Source organism: Meles meles, chromosome 8 (genome assembly GCF_922984935.1).
Source record: "Meles meles chromosome 8, mMelMel3.1 paternal haplotype, whole genome shotgun sequence".
NCBI lineage: Eukaryota > Metazoa > Chordata > Mammalia > Carnivora > Mustelidae > Meles > Meles meles.
This window is the reverse complement of record NC_060073.1, coordinates 5,201,393-5,220,517: the sequence shown is the minus strand read 5'-3', so window position 1 is coordinate 5,220,517 and position 19,125 is coordinate 5,201,393. Positions and strand designations below refer to the sequence as shown.

The window sequence follows — 19,125 nt, the reverse complement described above, 5'->3', positions numbered from 1 at the left end:
GATGCTTTAAAAAAGAAAAAAGGATGGAAAGAAAATACCAGCTGTTGAGTTGTTATCCAAGCAAGGTTAGAGGGATAAGGGATGACTAATACTTACTTCTTTGCACCGTCTTACAGTTTCTAAATTATTACTAATAAACATATTAACTTGTTTTCCCATTTGGATTGGCTAACTAATTTTTATACTTTTTTTAAAGTTTTTATTCAAATTGCAGTTAGCATGCAGTGTAATATTAGTTGCGGTTGGACAGTATAGTAATTCAGCTCGTCCATAGAGCACCTGGTGCTCCTCACAGCACGAACGCTCCTTAATTCCCGTCACCTGTTTCACCCGCACCTCCACCCACCACCCCTCTGGTGATCCTCGGTTTGTTCTGTAAGTGAAGAGTCTGTTTCTAATACTACTTTCATCATAAAGGACCAGTGAACAGTTAACAGTTTTTCTTTTATTAAATCTTTATTTTGACTATCAAAATCTTTTTTTTTTTTTAAGATTTTATTTATTTGACAGAGATTACAAATAGGCAGAGAGGCAGGCAGAGAGAGGAGGAAGCAGGCTTTCTGCTGAGCAGACAGCCAGATGTGGGGCTTGATTCCAGGACCCTGGGATCATGACCTGAGCCAAAGGCAGAGGTGTTAACCCACTGAGCCACCAGGCATCCCTGTCAAAATCTTTTTAAAAACATTTGCTTTGTTTTGTTAGCCATATTGATGAAATTTCAATTCCATAGTTTAGTTTTATGAGCAAAACTTTTAACAAAACTGTATGTGTGGGTGCCTGGGTGGCTCAGTGGTTTGGGCCTCTGCCTTTGGCTCTGGTCATGATGTCAGGGTCCTGGGATCGAGTCCCGTATCGGGCTCTCTGCTCAGCGGGGAGCCTGCTTCCCTCTCTCTCTCCGCCTGCCTCCCTCTCTCTCTCTGCCTGCCTCTCTGCCTACTTGTGATCTCTCTCTGTCAAATAAATAAATTAAAAAAACAAAACAAAAAAACTATGTGCTTCGTACTGTCTGCTTTTTAAAAAGTTAATGAAGGGGCACCTGGGTGGTTCGGTTAAGTGTCTGCCTTTGGCTCAGGTCATGATCCCAGGGTCCTGGGACTGAGCCCCACGTCCGGCTCTCTACTCAGCAGAGAGCTTGCTTCTTCCTCTGCCTGCCGTTCCCGCGCTTGTGCTCTCTCTCTTTGTGTCAAATAAATGAAATAAAAAGTTAATGAAATTATAACCCCAGATTTCATTTGGACTTGGAATTAATTTACAGCCATTGTCAGCTGACTTATTTCTAGCACACAGTTCATAGACTCTTCAATCTTTTGAAAAAATCAGTTGATCATCACTTTAGCTGTCCTACTAACTCAGGACCCTATTCTTACCTGCAACTATGATTTTGAACAAATGGCAATAGGCTGGGGTAAGGGGAGACCATTTTAAAATGTCCCAGCTTTGGGCACCTGAGTGGCTCAGTGGATTAAACCGCTGCCTTCGGCTTGGGTCTTGATCTCAGGGCCCTGGGCTCAAGCCCCGCGTCGGGCTCGTGTCGGGCTCTCTGCTCAGCAGGGAGCCTGCTTCCCCCTCTCTCTGCCTGATTCTCTCCCACTTGTGATCTCTCTCTCTCTGTCAAATAAATAAATAAAATCTTAAAAAAAAAAAAAAGTCCCAGCTTTGTCATTCATAACCCCAGGGTCCCTCCCATGCCGCCTGTTTCTCTTGTTGATCACACGGCCAAGTGGCATGTTTTTTACTTTTTTTTTTTTTTTCTACTGGCAGATTTGGAGTTAAATGGGTTGGAATCTGGAAATGGGGACGAAGAAGCAGTGGATCGAGAACCGAGGCGCCTGAGCAACAGGCGTTCTGTCCTCACGAGCCCTGTAGCCAATGGGGTCAACCTGGATTATGATGGACTGGGCAAAACCTGCCGAAGTCTTCCAAGTCTGAAGAAAACCTTGTCAGGGGACTCCTCCTCTGACTCTAGCCGGGGCTCCCATAATGGCCAAGTGTGGGATCCCCAGTGTAGTCCTCGAAAGGACAGGCAGGTGCATCTGACCCATTTTGAGCTTGAAGGCCTCCGCTGTCTTGTAGATAAGTTGGAGTCTCTGCCACTGCACAAGAAATGTGTCCCCACGGGGATAGAAGACGAAGATGCTCTTATTGCTGACGTGAAGGTAAGGGTTGGTGATGTGGCATGGTAGCCACCCATCTGGCTCGGGCAAGCAGTTTCGCATTTCTTAGAGAGTACAGGAATTCTGGATAACCTGGTTCATTCAGAAAGAAGTTAATATTTACTGGTGTGTGTGTGTGTGCTATACAGTGTTTGAATTCCTAAAGTGAGGTTAGGTCCCTGCTGTGAAAATACTAACATTTATATGTTCAATTAGGACTTAAATTTAGTACCAAAAACACAGATTTCAGATTCATTCTAAAATGAAGGAGACTCTTTATTTTTAATACTAAGTAATAGTATTAGGAAATACTATTACAAGTTACCTGCAGATAAAGAGGACTGTTTCAGAAAAAAAGGGGTCAATAACAATCTCTGGCAGTCTCACCCCAAGCAGATAAGGAAGAACATACTAAGTTTCATATACTTAGTTTCATTTTTATCTACTTCTAAGATTTAAATTTAAAAAATCCATTGGACAGCTTGTGAGGAAGTGTCATTGTGAATAAACATAATCCGTCCGGTGGCGCCTGGCTGGCTCTCTCAGTGGAGCATGCGCCTCTTGGTCTCTGGGTAGTGAGGTCAGTCCCCATGTTGAGCATACAGGTTTAAAAAAAAAAAGACAGACAGACATAACCTATCTGATTGCTAGATCAGGTTTCTTCATGTTATATATTTTTCTACTTTTTCAAGAAATCTTCCAGTATTAGTGATTTTTAGAGCTGTCCTGCCCTTCGTGTATTAGTCTCAAAGAAGTGAGCTTCCCAGGGGTCCAGGTATCAAGTGTCTAAACTGGAGGAATTCTTTTAAGTCTTTCCTCACAAGTAACCATTACCATAAACACCAAAAACTGTAAAGCTGGGAATATCAATTTTCTTTGTAAGTCATCATTTGGAGCTACAGTTTGGATGCAAGGCACAGATATGTGAATTAGAAAGCTGGTTTGCTATTGGTAAATAAGTATTTTCAAAATTTGTCATACAGATTATTTTAAGTCACAGAAGTATTTATATTGAATAATTTTATGTGGCCCTAAGGAAGGTGGGCTTAATATCTCAGTATGTCTGTTCCATTTCTGATTTCCTGATTCACATTTTAACTTGGCTATTTCTGCCAGCCACCTCAGGAAAGAATCCCGATATCTGGGATAGAACCTGAACTTCTCTTTCTCCTGTTTTTTCTTTTTATGATGAACTTTTTAATTGTATCTTACTGTTCAGGCATCAGTGAAAGGGTAAAAGACTAGAGGCAGAAAAGAGTGGTAACCTGGTGAGGTTGGTCCTCTCCAGTAGTGACAGAAAGTGGGACAGTTGGTTTTATAGTTTGGTTTTATAAGGTTAGTTCTAGAAGAGACAGGTGGTATCATTGTGGCTTACATTTAGGGGAGGAAATGGCAAAGGTCCAGGTAGGTGTGGTCTTGTTTCTGTAATGATTAATATGCTGCAAAACAAACTTAACCATACTTTTCCAGACTCACAAACTAGATTCTAAATTCACTTTCCACACTAGAGTGAGCAACGGACATTTAAATTTTTTCTTTTCCATTGTGATAGGACATAGGTTTTTATACTTTCCTGAAGTTTGATTATAGCATCTTTACCTTTTCCCCTCAGAAGTTTCTTTTGTATGTAGCTGTTCCATCATAGATACCTGTAGGAAACATTAAATTAATTAACTTGCCTATAGGATCCCTAAAAAGAAAGATTTCTAAGTTTATATCTCACTGACCTTCTTTTGGTCTGGATATCTATATTTCTGAATCATGAAAAAGAATAGGGAATTTGACTCCATTGAATCCAGTTGTAGGAAGCCATATTATAATCCACTGGTCAGTTGTACAAGGTCAAGTGTCATGACAGAAATACAGATGCTCCCTTAGCTAAAGTAGTTAAAGATATTTGAGGAGGCAGAGTGGTAGGGGAAAATGTAGAAAAATTTGTGTCAAATATCTAAGCAGAATGAAAGGAGGCAGGAAGAAAGGGAATGAGTCAAAAAGATCTCTAAAGAGGGCTCTGAGCATTATGGGAAGAGTCTAGGGGGTTTCCTTCTGTTTGTCAGGAATCATGAAAAACATAGTTGCCATCACTGGCTAAGAGAGAGCGGCATAGAGACCAGAGCATGAGGGAGGGAGTGGCCACCAGGACGACCTCGGAGTGACAGTGTTTGGTTATTCCTGCAGGGGCTTGTCCACACCTTGTCCTGTTTGCGCTGATACGGTAGTTAAAGTAACACTGAAAGCAGAAGACGACAGACTTAGATCCCAGCTCTGCAGGTAGTTCTTACTTAAGGTCATATGGCTAATTATGCCTGCCTTTGACCGCTTACGTCGAGTCTGAGCTTCAGACAATAGTGAGTTTAGAGCTTGAATACCTTGCGAATCTGAACTTCACCGAAAGGAAAAGCAGCGCTGGGTTGGGTAGGTGCCGCTCCCGCACAGCTGGAGACTGCAGTGCTTGGGAACTTGGCGCCTGGCATAGAGGCCTGTGCTGCAGCGGAGGACGACAGCAAGCCCGGAGTTTACTCTTCCTGCAGGGAGAGGAGTTGCTTCTTGGTGCAGCTTGTGTGGCTCTCAAAGAACTCGCCGCGGAGATGGGAGCAGAAGTGATGAGATGAGAGACCCGTGTCCCTGAAAGAAAAGTCCGTTCTCGCGATGGTGGGAAAGGGCTTTGAAGATTCCAAACATTACATCCCACGTTGTTGAAGAAAGATTGTAGAATATAAAATTGGAAGGGGATTTGATTAAAAAGGGGGCATTAAAAAGTGGTGACTGATTGGTAAAAGGTCAGGGGAAAGTAGTCAGTAGTGTGTCCGTTAGGGAGGTACGGTAACTGGACTCCTAAAAGTAGAATGGCGTTCTCTCGCACTGTGAGATACTTTTGCGTCTCTGAAACCAGGAAGCCTTGTGCTTGATAGATGTTGATTAGAGACAGAACCTAGAGCCGCGTGTACAGGACACCCCCACTAATGTGAGAGGAAGTCTCTTTCGTACGTGCATTGCAGGGGTGCTGGAGAGAGGGACATGCCAACCGCTGCCAGTGCGTCACAGCAGTGTGGTGGGCGTCAGCTGGAAGACTGAGTTTTTAATCGGACTTTATTGTGTTGTTTGTGTTTATTTTGGTCAGAAAGGAGCTCTTAATATACGTACGTAAGTAAAAGGAGATTTTTAGTGTATTAGTGTATTTGGCTGCCCAACTCAGTGAAACAAATTCAGTGTTGTATATTTACTTTCTTGGTTTCTCTAAGCTATTTTGATAAGCTTAGCAAACATGTGACTTTCGGTCAAGATACTAGATATATGAAAGTCTGTTTTCTGTAAAATAACATCTACCTCAGTGGAGCTATTCTGAAAATTAATGATAATATTAGTAGAGTACTTAATAAGCCACATCACTGTTACGGAAAACAAAATTAGATGTTACAAATCTGTGAAATTCATTTATTCCACTTCTCCGAATAATGCCTGCCTATGCTGTGCCCGGAGCAGGCTGAGTGCTGGAGTAAATATGCAGGCGTGCTATGGGTCAAGCCCTCAAGGGGCGCACAGGTCAGTGTCGGAGCAGCCATTGAAATGGGCTGAGAAAGTCAGTGCGTCCTAGGTTCTACAGGCACCGTGTGTGGTGTAGGGTGCCGAGTGAGGACTGGGTGTGGTGGGTGGGTCTTGTCCTGAGGGAAGGAGGTGCCAGTCTTACTAATTCAGGAGTTACGGGGCTCCTGGCTGGCTCAGTCGAAGGAACATGTGACTCTTGATCTTGGGGTTGTGAGTTTGTGCCCCATGTTGGGTAGAGAGATTACTTAATAAATAAATAAATAAGGGGCCCTGGTGGTTCAGTCAGTGAAGCATCCTGACTCTTGATCTCAGGGTCATGAGTTCAGGCCCCACATTGAACTCCATGCTGGGCATGGAGCCTACTTCAAGAAATAAATAAATAAAAATAAAAAGTTAGCCTCACCTGGGTGGCTCACTCTGTTAAACATCTGCCTTCTGCTCAGTTCATGATCTCAGGGTCCTGGGATTGAGCCCCTATCAGGCTCCATGCTCAGCAGAGAGCCTGCCTCTCCCTCTCCCACTCCCCTTGCTTATATGCATGCTCTCTCTGTGAAATGAATAAATTAAATCTTTAAATAAAAATTTCAGGTGAGCTCCTAAATAAAAAATAGGAAGTTAATAAACTTTCCAGTTAGATGATACAGATTCATTGCCAACATTATATAAATGGCTCTCAAGTTATAAATTCCAGAGTAGTTCTTTGTGGTACGTAGACTACTATTGCTGCTCTGATCTGAGATGCTAACGTTTTGCAACCATGATCTAAAAATTTATAGTCGGCTCCATCTGAGGAGTGTGCTGGAACTGAAAGCAGAGAGTCATGGTTTCAGATAAGTATAGACGCTAATCACAAGTTTGTTTCATCTGACACTTTGGGGGTGACTCTGATGCTAGTTAAAGAGAACTGGTAGAGGACACTGTATTGGATCTTAATCTTTAATAAAACTAGATGGGGGGGGAGAAGGCAGCCTGTGTAAATAAAACTTCATTTGCAGTTTTTACTGTTATTTGTAATAATACACACATTGTTAATAAGTGGAAAGTTTTATTTTGTTTACTTATACTTACTATTTTTTTTAAGTAAACTCTCCACCTGCTATGGGGCTCAATCTCACTATCCCAAGATCGAGTCTCATGCTCTACTGACTGAGCAGCCAGGCAGCCTTAAATAGAAAGTTTTAAATAATTTAACAGCTACAAGGCATATAAGGTTAGATTAAAATGCATATAATTCTTCAAAGTGTTTTTATAACATTCTTTTTTTTTTTTAAGATTTTATTTATTTATTTGACAGAGAGAGAGAGATCACAAGTAGGCAGAGGCAGGCAGAGAGAGAGGAGGAAGCAGGCTCCCCAGTGAGCAGAGAGCCCGATGCGGGGCTCAATCCCAGGACCCTGGGATCATGACCCGAGCCAAAGGCAGAGGCTTTAACCCACTGAGCCACCCAGGTGCCCCTATCACATTCTTGTATTACATGTCAGGTTCTTACTAATTCTGATCTTTATTGCCTATTTTATTCTAAGTTAATAGAAAAAAATCGGCCTTGTTTAATTAGTGATTTGGAAACTTACTTGGAGTGAGTTCCCCAGTATCATATCTGGTTTTTGTCCTTTCTTGGTGACCTTTAGGGTTTTCACTTGCTACAGCTTGACAATATGTTTTCCTAAGTATTCATTCTTTATCATCCCTCTAGGTTAGATAGGACCAAGACCAAAACAAGGATTTTCTAAGACCTCCCACACGATCAAAGAAAGTTTGTCAAACATAATAGGCTGATGGTACTTGGTCTTTGAGTCTTAAGATAAAGTGAAGACTAGAGGTTCAGGATTGGGATGATCATAGAACCTTTTCCAGGAAGAGCTCAGCCAAAAAGCACAGAACTCCCACCTTTCCTTGGTAAACTACTGTGAAAATTAAAATATGTAGCCCCTGGCAGCAAGGCCTAGGCCCCATAAAGCCCATTAGCCACTGACTCTGCACCAGAAACTCACTGAAACAACTGTCCTGAAAATAAATAAGAATGTTTCCTAGCTAGGTTCTTAATGGCCTGAGGTCTTTCAAAGCAGCGTCTGTAATTCCTGAAAAAGCCAAGTTACATTTATGAGAGTCTAAAAATTACATAAAGCTGGATCCAGAAGATACACTGTAGCCTGAGAGAGTGCGTGTTCAGTCTGAGCTTCTCCCTGACCGTGATCAGTGCATGGAGTGCTGGTGTCCTGGAGAGTCCGAGGAGACTGGTGGGTTTGGAGTTGGCAGACAGAGATTCAGTGGCGCCTTGTGCTGGTTCTGAGGCAGGAGAGTAAAGCTCCTGGACCTGAGATTGAGCCTCAGCTCGCTGGACTCGGTCGCGGTGGAACTGCTAGAAGCGCTGGCTGCCTCGGCATTGCCGCTCCGGTGCTGGAGCGCCCGGTCGCAACCAGAGGCAGGCGTCTGCTGTAAAAACAGTTGACGTTAAACAGACATATGTATTGAATATCTCAATATTGGTTGAAATGTGTTGTTCCTGAAGGTTTTCTGGAAACACGTATGTTCGTTGTGAATTCTGGACTTGGGAGAGCAGCACTGAGGGCAGGTGAAGCAGGCGGGTGTGCCGGCAGATAGGGGGCTCAGGGGAGCTCAGCCCGGGTGCCTGGCTCTTGCACAGGCCGAACTTCGGGCGACTTGCTGTTTGTCTGAAGAGCCGGGGGGACGGCCGTGTGTGTTTGCTCCCTGGGAAAGAGTGCTGCTGTAGCAGTCAGAGGTGACCCTGCGTTGAAGGGTGTGGACGGAGGCAAGGACACTCACGGGCGCAGATGCAGAATGGGTTAAAGCCTTTCCTTGCGCTGGCGCCTTCCGAAGTCGGCCAGAGGCAGCCCTCTGGGGCCGGCCTTGGGTTCTCCTATTGCAGTGGTGGTGGGAGGGAGGAGGCGGGGGCGCGGCCCAGCTCGCCTCCTGGGCAGCCTTTCCTCCAATCACGGGCCGACAGCCCTCGCCGGGCACACCCCCTCCCGACTCTGCAGCAGGACGGCTGGGCCCTCTGCCTGGCTCGCTCACTCGAGCTCAGCTCCCCCTCCTGCCATCTTCCGTTGCAAAGCATTTCTGGGAGCTGCATGTGGGTGACGCAGCAGCATTGTTCGCAGGCACAGGAAGCCGCGGCTGAGCTGAAGGGCTCGAGAAGGAGCTCAGAACACGACACGCTGCTCCCTCTGGGTAGCCTGAAGGGTTATAACCGGACTGCCCTGCCTGATGTACTTTGGGAGATTCCAGAATTTTCAAGTAAATTGGTATTTTCCTAGAGGGAGAAAACCTAACTCCTTCAGCACAACTTCCAATACAGAAAACAAAACAAAGACGCTGGGAAAACTTCAACCAAGAGCTTCGGCAGCTCCAGAGCGACGAGAAACGCAAGGTCAGGCGGGCGGGCGGCAAACCCTTTCTGACTCGGGGTGTGTGTAACTGTAGGGACTTTGTCTCGGCGGAGAAGCAGAAGAACAGCCTGCCGGGCGAGTCCAGGACAATGCCCAGGTTACTTAGTGCTGCGTGAGCCCGTGAGCCGTCGTTGCACTTGTTCCCTGTCCTGGTGGGCTCTGCTTTGGAATCGGGTCGCTTGGCTTTTGGGAATCCTTTTCCCTTCTCTGCCCAGACGCCCGCTGTTCTCTTCCCCTTCCTGTGATGTGTGGGGTGTGGGCTTGGGTTTGAATGTTCTCCCGAATGCCAGGAGCCTAGATAGGCGTCAGCCTTTCCGCACTCCACCCCCGCTCTCCGCTCCCCGTCCCAAACCCCCTCTGGTGAAGGGTGGTGGCTTCTTTATATGGTTTCTTAGAGGGCCTCCTCTGGAGTCTGCCTTTTTTGATGAAGCAGGGTGAGCTTGGTTGTATGGCCCCAACAAAATAAGGCTTGGAAGGAAATCTGCATTTCCCTCCACACCCACACGGACCCCAGCAAGTGAGCGGTATATGCGTGAACAGCTGCCCCCCTACACCCCCACCCTGAGGCAGTTTCTCCACCTACCTTTCCCTATCCCCCACACAAAAAACCGTGCAGGTAGAAGTAGACTGCTTTTGGTGAGCAGTTAGGTTCCTTTCCTCCTCAGACAATCGCAGATCTTTCTGTGTGGTCTGTTTTGCTGAAAGTGGAAAGTCCCTGTTTGTGGACAGCTCAGTGCTCTCCGGCAGAGGAAATGGGCAGAGTCCTACTCCTCGGCAGTATGACGTGGGGGAGGGGAACTGTGCACTCCCTAGCACACAACGTTGAATGGACCTGAATTTTTCACCCTAGGGAGATTAGGAGCCCATTCCAGAGCCTAGTCCCACGTGGCACCGCACCCCGCCTCTTCACCCCCACGCTAAGCGGTGTTAAACAGGAGGCTTCAGAATAGGATGCCATAGCAACTTGAAGTAAATAAAACGTTTGCAAATGAAATCAGTTTGGGGGAGGGTGAGAGGCATCTGGAGACTTGGCAAAGGGGATCTTCGTGGGGGAGCTTCCTGGGTGTGAGTTTTTAAAGGGTCTTTCTGAGTCCCAACTCGGATTTGGATCATGATCCTTAGGTTAGGATGAAAATGCTTGGTAGAGAAGTGCTTCGTGCCTCAAAAAGTCCTGGTCTTCTAGGCAGAGCCTGCAGGAATATGGAAATAATTATTAAAGATGGCCCAGGCATGCTCACGGTCCAGGATCAAAGTTTAGTTGTTGAAACAGTTAATATACTAGGGCAACCTGAAAGGAATCTTGTAACTTGTCTTCTGGATTTGTGGGGTTTTTGCTGTTACCTTTGCATTGGGGCTTATGAGGTCAGGGAAAGAGGGATTTCATTCTGCTAGAAGGTCTGGAATTCAGAAGTTTCTGTCTAAAACATAAAGACTTGTTTCCAAATAGCAGTCAACCAGTATGAATCACTTAAGCGGCAGTTTCTTACTGTAGCATTGTCTTCAAGTCATTCAGACTAGATTGGTTAAAGCCATCAAAACTGTTGCCCCTAAGATTGTTCCTGCTCCATTTATAAGAATAAAGCCAAATACTTGACTTGATGTGTGTATGTGTGTGTGTGAGAGAGGGAGAGAGATTGATCAATTGATTGGTTGATTTGAAGTTGAGATTTCTGTAATCAGCTTTAGAAGAACAGAGCTCTGGGTTGAATCAAGACATTAAGACTCTGTGTTTCATATTAATTAATCCAGTATTAGCCAGTCTTTTTTTGCCACTTTGCTGAGATCTACAAAATGAAGGCAGTACTTACTTCTTGATAATATTCATTGAGTGGTATTGAGAAGTAAAGGGGCAGTATAAAGTTGTACTGCCATATATAGAACTGTATGACAAGGAACACTTGTTGCCATGTAGCTAGCTACTTCAGTGTACATACCAACAGTACAGTGAGTATGCGAGTACGCGGTTGGGAGCAAAGGTAAATTCAAAGTCTTGATAGTATTACACTAGTCAGAGTTTTCTCTTTCATCTTCAGTTTGTTTTACAGTGAGTCTCTATAAACGAAGGGAAAACGCAGTTGCCAGCCTGCCCTTCCCATGTTGGTTTTAGGGACTGGGGCTAAGTCTTGGTGCTGCTGGGAGTCGTTGGCTCTTTGTTCACTGTGCCCTGTTTTTCCTCCCCCTCTTCTATCCTGTCCTACCCTCAGATTTTGCTGGAGGAGCTTGCCAACAGCGATCCCAAGTTAGCCCTCACTGGAGTCCCTATAGTGCAGTGGCCAAAAAGGGATAAGGTAAGAAACTATTCTTCTTGATCTTCAGGCTGCTGAAGCATTTTGCTGGCTGATCATCACCTTTCCAGGAAGAAAAAGCACAACTAGAGGCAGACAGCTTTTGGCGCATTAAAATAAGCTGACAGAAAATCATTACTCTGTTCTGTTTTAACTCTTAGGTCAGGATGATTGGCCATCTTTGGAGGCGACTCTCTTAACAGAACTATCAAACTAGGAACCTGCTCCAGGTTTAGATCCAAAAGTGTGCATTTATTCACCAGAATGGATTTGTTCCTATCCTTCTGGCCCGGTGATTCAGTTATTTTCACGGATATTTTTTAAAACTAGTCAAAATAATTATATATATTTAAATGGCCGGAATATTTCAATGATGGAGTGAGTGCACACTCAGGAAACCCCTTAATTTGGATTTTTCGGTATCAAATTGAAAAAAGAAGGAAAGGAATGACCTGTTAGCTAATAAATTGTCATTTATGAGTTTTCGTTAGGTTCTGTATGATTTTTTCCTATATTGTCCTTTGTCACGGTTATTTATTAAATAAAAGTAAGAACTAGCATTCTGATCTTTGCCATGAGTTTGGCAAATACATAGGCCCTTCTTTAGTGTCCCCACCAAAGAAGTTTGAATATTGGTGTGATAATATTTGGTGGGGACACCAAAGTTGAAATTGTCAGAGCTATCACGTTCTAGGAATGTTTAGGTGTATAGCTGTGAAAGATGTCTTACAAGAGCCACTTCCTAGGTGGAGAAGTCCCACCTAGCCGATGCTTGACCACATGAAACTGCCTCAAAACAGTTTAGTCATTTCTTCCTGTTGTATGTTTTGTGTCAGAAACATGTTTAAGGTACCCTGGAAATTTGAAGAACTAAAAGACCCAGTCCTTGTTCTTGACAAGATCGCCAGGACAAAGACAAGTAATAAGATTATAAACGTATACCTAAGAGACATATTCTATACCTAAGGGCTACTGGAGTGTGTGTTATGTACCAGATTGAGAATAATAAAGAAATGAGCAAGATCCGTCTCACCCTCAAGTCGTTTACGGTTTCCTTCATGAGTATCTTCTGGGTAGGAATATTCAGGACAAGGAAATATCAGAGGGCCCCTGGATGGCTTTGGTACAAAGAAAGCTTCAGGGAGGGGGGGATGTCACGGCTCAGCAGAGTGAGACGGATGTGGGTGAGGTAAAAAGACTGACGAGACTGGCAAACCTTTTCTGTAGAGGTAATACACAGATGACAAATATAATAAAGGCAATAAATATTTTTGGTTTTGCAGGCCATACAGTCTCTGTGGCAACTTCTCAACTCTGCAGTTGCACGTGAAAGCAGCCATAGACAATACGTAAACAGATGAGCGTCTCTGTGTTCTGGTCACATTTCATTTACAAAAACAGGCAGTGGGCAGATTTGCTCGTGGGCCATAGTTTGCCAGGCTGCGTTATCTTCTACCTTGTCCAGTCCTCAAAGTTACTTGATATATTTGACCTCGCTGCTTTCTCTTTCCAGCTTAAATTCCCCGCCCGGCCAAAGGTGCGGGTTCCTACCATCCCCATCACAAAGCCTCACACCATGAAACCGGCTCCTCGGTTAACACCTGTGAGGCCAGCTGCCGCCTCCCCCATAGTGTCAGGAGCCAGGCGGAGACGAGTGCGCTGTCGGAAGTGCAAAGCGTGTGTGCAAGGAGAGTGTGGTGTTTGCCACTACTGCAGGGACATGAAGAAGTTTGGGGGGCCTGGTCGCATGAAGCAGTCCTGTGTTCTTCGGCAGTGCTTGGCAGTAAGTGACCTTGCTGGGTAAAGAACTTGGGGGAGGGAGAAGACAGGTGGTGCCAAAGGGACTGAAGTACAGGTAGTGAGAGTTCTAGAGACTTCAGAGATGGAAAGAAGTTTGTCTCTTTTTGGCTTGCTTTGTTTGTCCGTTTTCTCTCTGGGCTCAGAAATGATCCTGTTTAATTTTTCATCCTTGCTTGCCCAGTTTTCAACTAAGAAAGTAGTATTGCAAGGACAAGTCACTGCTGTCGGTCCCTCTTTACGTGGATTAGGAAGGAGGGCCTGTGAGGCCTGGGACTGACTGGTGAGAGTGAACTGGTCTCTGTTTCCAGGTTCCAGCTGGTTGGTTCTCCCTGTCTTCCTCCGCCGGTTACCCTACCAGCAACTGCTCTTTGTCCAGTTTGCATGCTCCCTGAGAATTACAGGAAGCAAATCACCCATCTTGATTTAAAGGGAAGCTGAACTGATAAGCATCTAAGTCTGCTCTTTTCTTGGTTTCTTTGTCCTCTTGTAGCCCAGACTGCCTCACTCCGTCACGTGTTCCCTCTGTGGAGAGGTGGATCAAAATGAGGAGACACAGGACTTCGAGAAGAAACTCATGGAATGCTGTATCTGCAATGAGATTGTTCATCCTGGCTGCCTCCAGGTGAGGAGAGGCCTCGGGCCCCTAAGGCCTCAGCTGGTAGAATGTCTGAAGGCACTGGGTGGAGCAGGGAGTGGGAATCTGTCACAAGAGGCCACTAGCGTCCCTAATGTGGACCGTCAGCTGTGGGTCATGTCATAGTCTAACATCTGTCGTTGATTCAGATGCCTGGTCTGTGTGTCAGCCACTGTGTTAGACCCTGAGGATAGCCCAGGACAAAATAATAGTTCAGTTCCTGTCCTCCTGGAGCTTGCAGTCTGGCCTCCAAAGAGTGTATTTGGAGTCCCCAGGCCATTGCCGTACTGCCTGGTCTATTTTGGAATGCCTTGTGCCTGTAAGCATCCGTGCTATGTACTTCAGTGTATCTCTGGGTATGAGTTCCTGAAAGACGGTGAGAGTGATGGTCTCAGCTAATGTTCACTGAGTGCTTGTGCGCCATCACGCTTTGTACGCACTTGAGGGCCTCTAAGAAAGTAATAGGGAAGTTGATGCAGTTTTTTAAGAGGGCATGTCCTTGGGGCGCCTGGGTGGCTCAGTGGGTTAAAGCTTCTGCCTCTGGCTCGGGTCATGATCCCAGGGTCCTGGGATCGAGCCCCACCTTGGGCTCTCCGCTCAGTGGGGAGCCTGCTTCCTCCTCTCTCTCTGCCTGCCTCTCTGCCTACTTGTGATCTCTAGCTATCAAATAAATAAATAAAATCTTTAAAAAAAAAGAGAAGTCATGTCCACTCTTCAAGCAGGGACCCTGGGCCTAAGTGTGTGCAGAAGCTCTTTAAATGATATTCATGTGTAGCTGGGGCAGAGAACCACTGATTGGTTGATTGACTGACTGATTCTGAGAGGGCGGAGGGGAAGGGCAGAGGGAAAGCAGGCTCCACTACCAGCTCCAAGCCTAATGCAGGCTGCATCTCACAGCCCTGTGATCCTGACCCAAGCCAGAATCAAGAGTTGACCCTTAACCAGCTGAGCCACCCAGGCACCTGGGGAACCACTGTTTTACATGCATTTTCTTGTTTACATCTTCTTCTAAATTTTTTTTTAAAGATTTATTTATTTGAGCGCGAGAACACATGAGTAGGGGAAGGGAGTGGGAGAGAGAATCTCGAGCAGACTCCCGTTGAGCACGGAGCCCAATGTGAGGCTCGATCCCACGACCCTGAGGTCATGACCTGAGCTGAAACCAAGAGTCACACACTTAACTGACTAAGCCACTCAGGCACCCCTCTTGTTTACGTCTTGAATACAGCCCTGTGAAGTCAGGTCTGCCCTATTACTTCATATTTCTTTCAACCTAAAGGGCATTGGTACCGGTATTTTGTTGATTTCTCCAAGGGTGACAACTGTATCATGACTGCCACCTGGCTGACAGTGATTGTAAGATACTGTTAATTGTGAGACGCAGCCCAATTTTAGAAATAGTCAGATGTGAAAAAATATGCATCTTAGGATCAGTAAGATAGGGTATCATCTCCATGTCGATAAACAAAGTATTTACTGTACGCTAAGCATTTTCCTAAACACTTAACAGGTAATTCATTTACTCCTCGCTACAGCCCCGTAAGATAGGAGTTGTTATTTATCCCCACTTCATAGTTGAGAGCACAGTGTCACAGAGACTAGGCCGCTAGTGCTGGAACCCAAGCAGTCATAATTATTGTCCCCCCCTATCAAGATAAGGTCTGGCACCTTCTGAATTGTGTGGTCAGTTCCTTCCACAGAGTGGCAGGAAACTTTCAAGAAAACGAATGTGTCAGGAGAGATGAATATGTATATACATGTGTATGTCAGGAGAGAGACCCCACATTGACCCAGACTCTTGGGAATCTCCACAAACACTGACGTGTTTATGAATAGGTACCTTCCACGTTCTTCCCGACCATGTGGCTGTTACTGTATGATACGGGAGCCTTAAGAAACGGGCTGGGGTGGGGGTGCCTGTGGCTCAGTCAGGTAAGCCTCTGCCTTCAGCTCAGGTCATGATCCCAGGGTCCTGGGATTGAGCCCCGCATCGGGCTCTCTGCTCAGCAGCGACCTGCTGCTCCCCCTGCTTGTACTCTCTTCCTCTTGCTCTCTCTCAATAAATAAAATCTTTTTTTAAAAAAAAAAGAGAAAAGAGGCTGGGGTTTCTTATATTTTGGTTTTTTGTTAGTTTGCTTCTAATGTGCTAGATTTTTAACATCCCTTACTTACTCTAGATGGATGGAGAAGGGCTGCTTAATGAGGAATTGCCAAATTGCTGGGAGTGTCCAAAGTGCTACCAGGAGGACAGCTCGGAGAAAGCCCAGGTAGGGGAGCTTTTTCCAGACTGCACTGGAGAAGAAAGGAAACGCCAGGCTTGGAGGATGACGAGAATACATTTGCCTTTGCAACTTTATTCACATGGTTTTTCTGACCCACGGAGATTATTTTGTATTGTGTCTATCTTTTTTTCACCTTTGCTTAATTATTTTTTCTTTTGTTTTGAATTTTTTAATGTTTGGGTTTTTTGTATTACTGAATACTGTTCCACTTGGGGTCTGCAAATCGCTGAGGTCTTTTTACACTCTGGGACCCTAGGCAGCACAGACAGCTGAGTTATTTGAGGAGGGCGGTGAGGCGAGCACGGTTGCTCCTGAGGAATGAAACTAAAGGGAAGGCAGTGACCTGAGGCAGTGGCTAAGTACAGTGGTGGGCTGGAGTTTCCAGTTAAGCAGGCTCACATTTTTGTCCTCTTCACCTTCGTGGCCTTGCAGAAAGCCCGGCCCTTGTGCCCAAACATGTCCCACAGAGGTGGCCCCTCCCTGCAGGGGGACCAGTGCCATGACCTTGGCCCTGAGTAGTGGAGGTTGCTGGCCGGGTGGGTCGCGCTAAAGGGCCAGAAGGACTCTGGTTACTCAGACCAGCAAGAACAAGACCTGTTGAGGGCACACCCGGAGGAGGCAGCTGGCCTGGTGGCAGCCATCCAGCCCCCAGTGGTCCCCTCTGGGTCCATTGCACAGGAGCAGAGACAAATTTCCTTCTCTTTTTTCTGTTTCTTCCCACTGGGGCACTGAGGCAGTTGAATTTTCAGTCTAACTATCTTGGGAGTGCGGGGATGTAGAGTTGACTAGTGCTGAAGTTCTCCTTACCTCAGGTTCTTAGACTGGAAACTTCTACATTTTTTGTCCTGGTGGCAGCAGTGTAGTGGTGGGCGTTTGCCTCCCTTCTGTAACAGGTGGGCTGACAGATTCTGTGTTCTGTGTTACCTTCCTGCGTTGTCAGAGCCAGCACCCAGAAGGTGGTCATTCTCTTCCAACCATAGTGCTCTAAGAAAGTACAGAGCAAAGGGAGCGGGGCTTGTTGCTGAGGGACAGAAACGGTCTCTGATCCATAGTGGAACACTGGTTCGGCGTCATCACGGCAGAGTCACGGTGGGCGCCAGGAAGAGACAGGTGCCCTGGGATGAGGTGTTGGCCTTGGTGGAGCATCGGCTTCACTGAACCCCAGTTCCTCCTCTTCATCTGGCGCACATGCCTCTGGAGCATTGCAGTTCCTCACAGAGGTTCTCGCGCTCTGCTTTGTCTTCCGTGGGGTTGGTCTCTAGGGATAGGGTGGGGTGTGGAGGGGAGGAAGCAGCCTGGTGGAATCTGGCCCAGACACTGGAGCGAAACGTGGTGCTCACTGCTGCGAGATCTGTGTCCTAGTTCAAACGGCTTCTGTAGGCTGGTTCTCTCCTACCACAAGCATCTCCCGTCAGACGCCTCCCCAGGGTGAAGGAGCTAAATTAGAGACAGAATTAAAAATGGTCAGATTGCATAGGGGTAAAGTTGTAGCCTCTTTAAAGGATATCTTTATCCAGGGAATTATAATCCCAAAATTTGGGGCAAGAGATGCACGAGGTGGGCTGTGGAATCATGCAGCCCAAATCTGGATCTCACTCCTCTGTACTTGGACACAAACCTTTGTGTCCCAGGTAGATTTCCCAAGTGACCTATTTGAAGGGTTTGTCCTGGAATCAGCTTTTCTCCAGCACGGCTTGGGCCCGGCTGCTGCTGTGGCAGATCGCGGACGCTGAGGAGGCGACCACCGGGTAGCCTGCAGCCACCCCTTTCCCGTAGAAGAGCCGGATCTTCTTCCTCGTCTCCTGAGAGCAGCAGTGAGGCTCACTGCAAATTTAGAGGGTTTGGGAGGAAGGTACTGACGGGGCTCTTTGGGGGCGTGTTTTGCAGAAGCGGAAAATGGAAGAGAGCGACGACGAAGCTGTGCAAGCCAAAGTCCTGCGGCCCCTGCGGAGCTGCGACGAGCCCCTCACGCCCCCGCCTCACTCACCCACCTCCATGCTGCAGCTCATCCATGACCCGGTCTCCCCCCGGGGTATGGTGACTCGCTCCTCCCCTGGGGCTGGCCCCAGCGACCACCACAGTGCCAGCCGCGATGAGCGCTTCAAACGGCGGCAGTTGCTGCGGCTACAGGCCACAGAGCGCACCATGGTACGGGAAAAGGAGAACAATCCCAGCGGCAAAAAGGAGCTGTCTGAAGTTGAGAAAGCCAAGATCCGGGGATCGTACCTCACTGTCACGCTGCAGAGGCCCACCAAAGAGCTCCACGGGACATCCATTGTGCCCAAGCTGCAGGCCATCACGGCCTCCTCTGCCAACCTTCGCCATTCCCCCCGTGTGCTAGTGCAGCACTGCCCAGCCCGAACCCCCCAGCGTGGGGATGAGGAGGGGCTGGGGGGAGAGGAGGAGGAAGAGGAGGAGGAGGAGGAGGAGGAAGATGACAGTGCAGAGGAGGGGGGTGCGGCCAGGCTGAATGGCCGGGGCAGTTGGGCTCAGGATGGAGACGAAAGCTGGATGCAGCGGGAGGTCTGGATGTCTGTCTTCCGCTACCTCAGCCGCAGAGAACTTTGTGAATGTATGCGAGTGTGCAAGACGTGGTATAAATGGTGAGCAGGGATACAGGGATCAGGAACAGGGGTCTGGGCGTAGGTGGCAGATTTCCCATATGAGAACTGCATGCGTCTTGGCATCTGGAGGCTTGCTGGGTCCCCCAGGATTGAATCAACTCAGTCTGTTCCCTAGATAGCGGGTCCTGTTAAAGATGCAGCTATTTGTGCCTATAGGTGTCCTCGGGGAAATTTGGCCCTTTGCTTTCTCTCCCTGCTCTGTACGTTCCCGTTTCTCTCTACTGGGTGTACGAAACTGATTTGGGGGATGGATTTGTACAGTTCGTGCAAAACCTCTCGTCATCAGTTTTTCCCCCTCAAATAACCTGTGCTCAGCACACACGTGTTGGGAGCCTGTGCTGTGTCAGTCGCTCCTGTTGCTGCTGACACAGGTGACCGCTCTCCAGCCCCTGCC

At 46.9% G+C, this 19,125-nt stretch overlaps 1 protein-coding gene across 2 annotated transcripts in view; it reads left to right on the top strand.

Moving 5' to 3' along the window:
- KDM2A (lysine demethylase 2A) overlaps positions 1 to 19,125 on the top strand; it is a 117,545-nt gene that overhangs the window by 93,213 nt on the left and 5,207 nt on the right. For both annotated transcript variants that reach the window (XM_046014277.1, XM_046014278.1), the window contains exons 12-17: positions 1,762 to 2,156; positions 11,311 to 11,394; positions 12,905 to 13,174; positions 13,682 to 13,813; positions 16,003 to 16,092; positions 17,995 to 18,710. In XM_046014277.1, the coding sequence (XP_045870233.1) occupies positions 1,762 to 2,156; positions 11,311 to 11,394; positions 12,905 to 13,174; positions 13,682 to 13,813; positions 16,003 to 16,092; positions 17,995 to 18,710 (1,687 nt within the window). The remainder of the gene's footprint in view (positions 1 to 1,761; positions 2,157 to 11,310; positions 11,395 to 12,904; positions 13,175 to 13,681; positions 13,814 to 16,002; positions 16,093 to 17,994; positions 18,711 to 19,125) is intronic.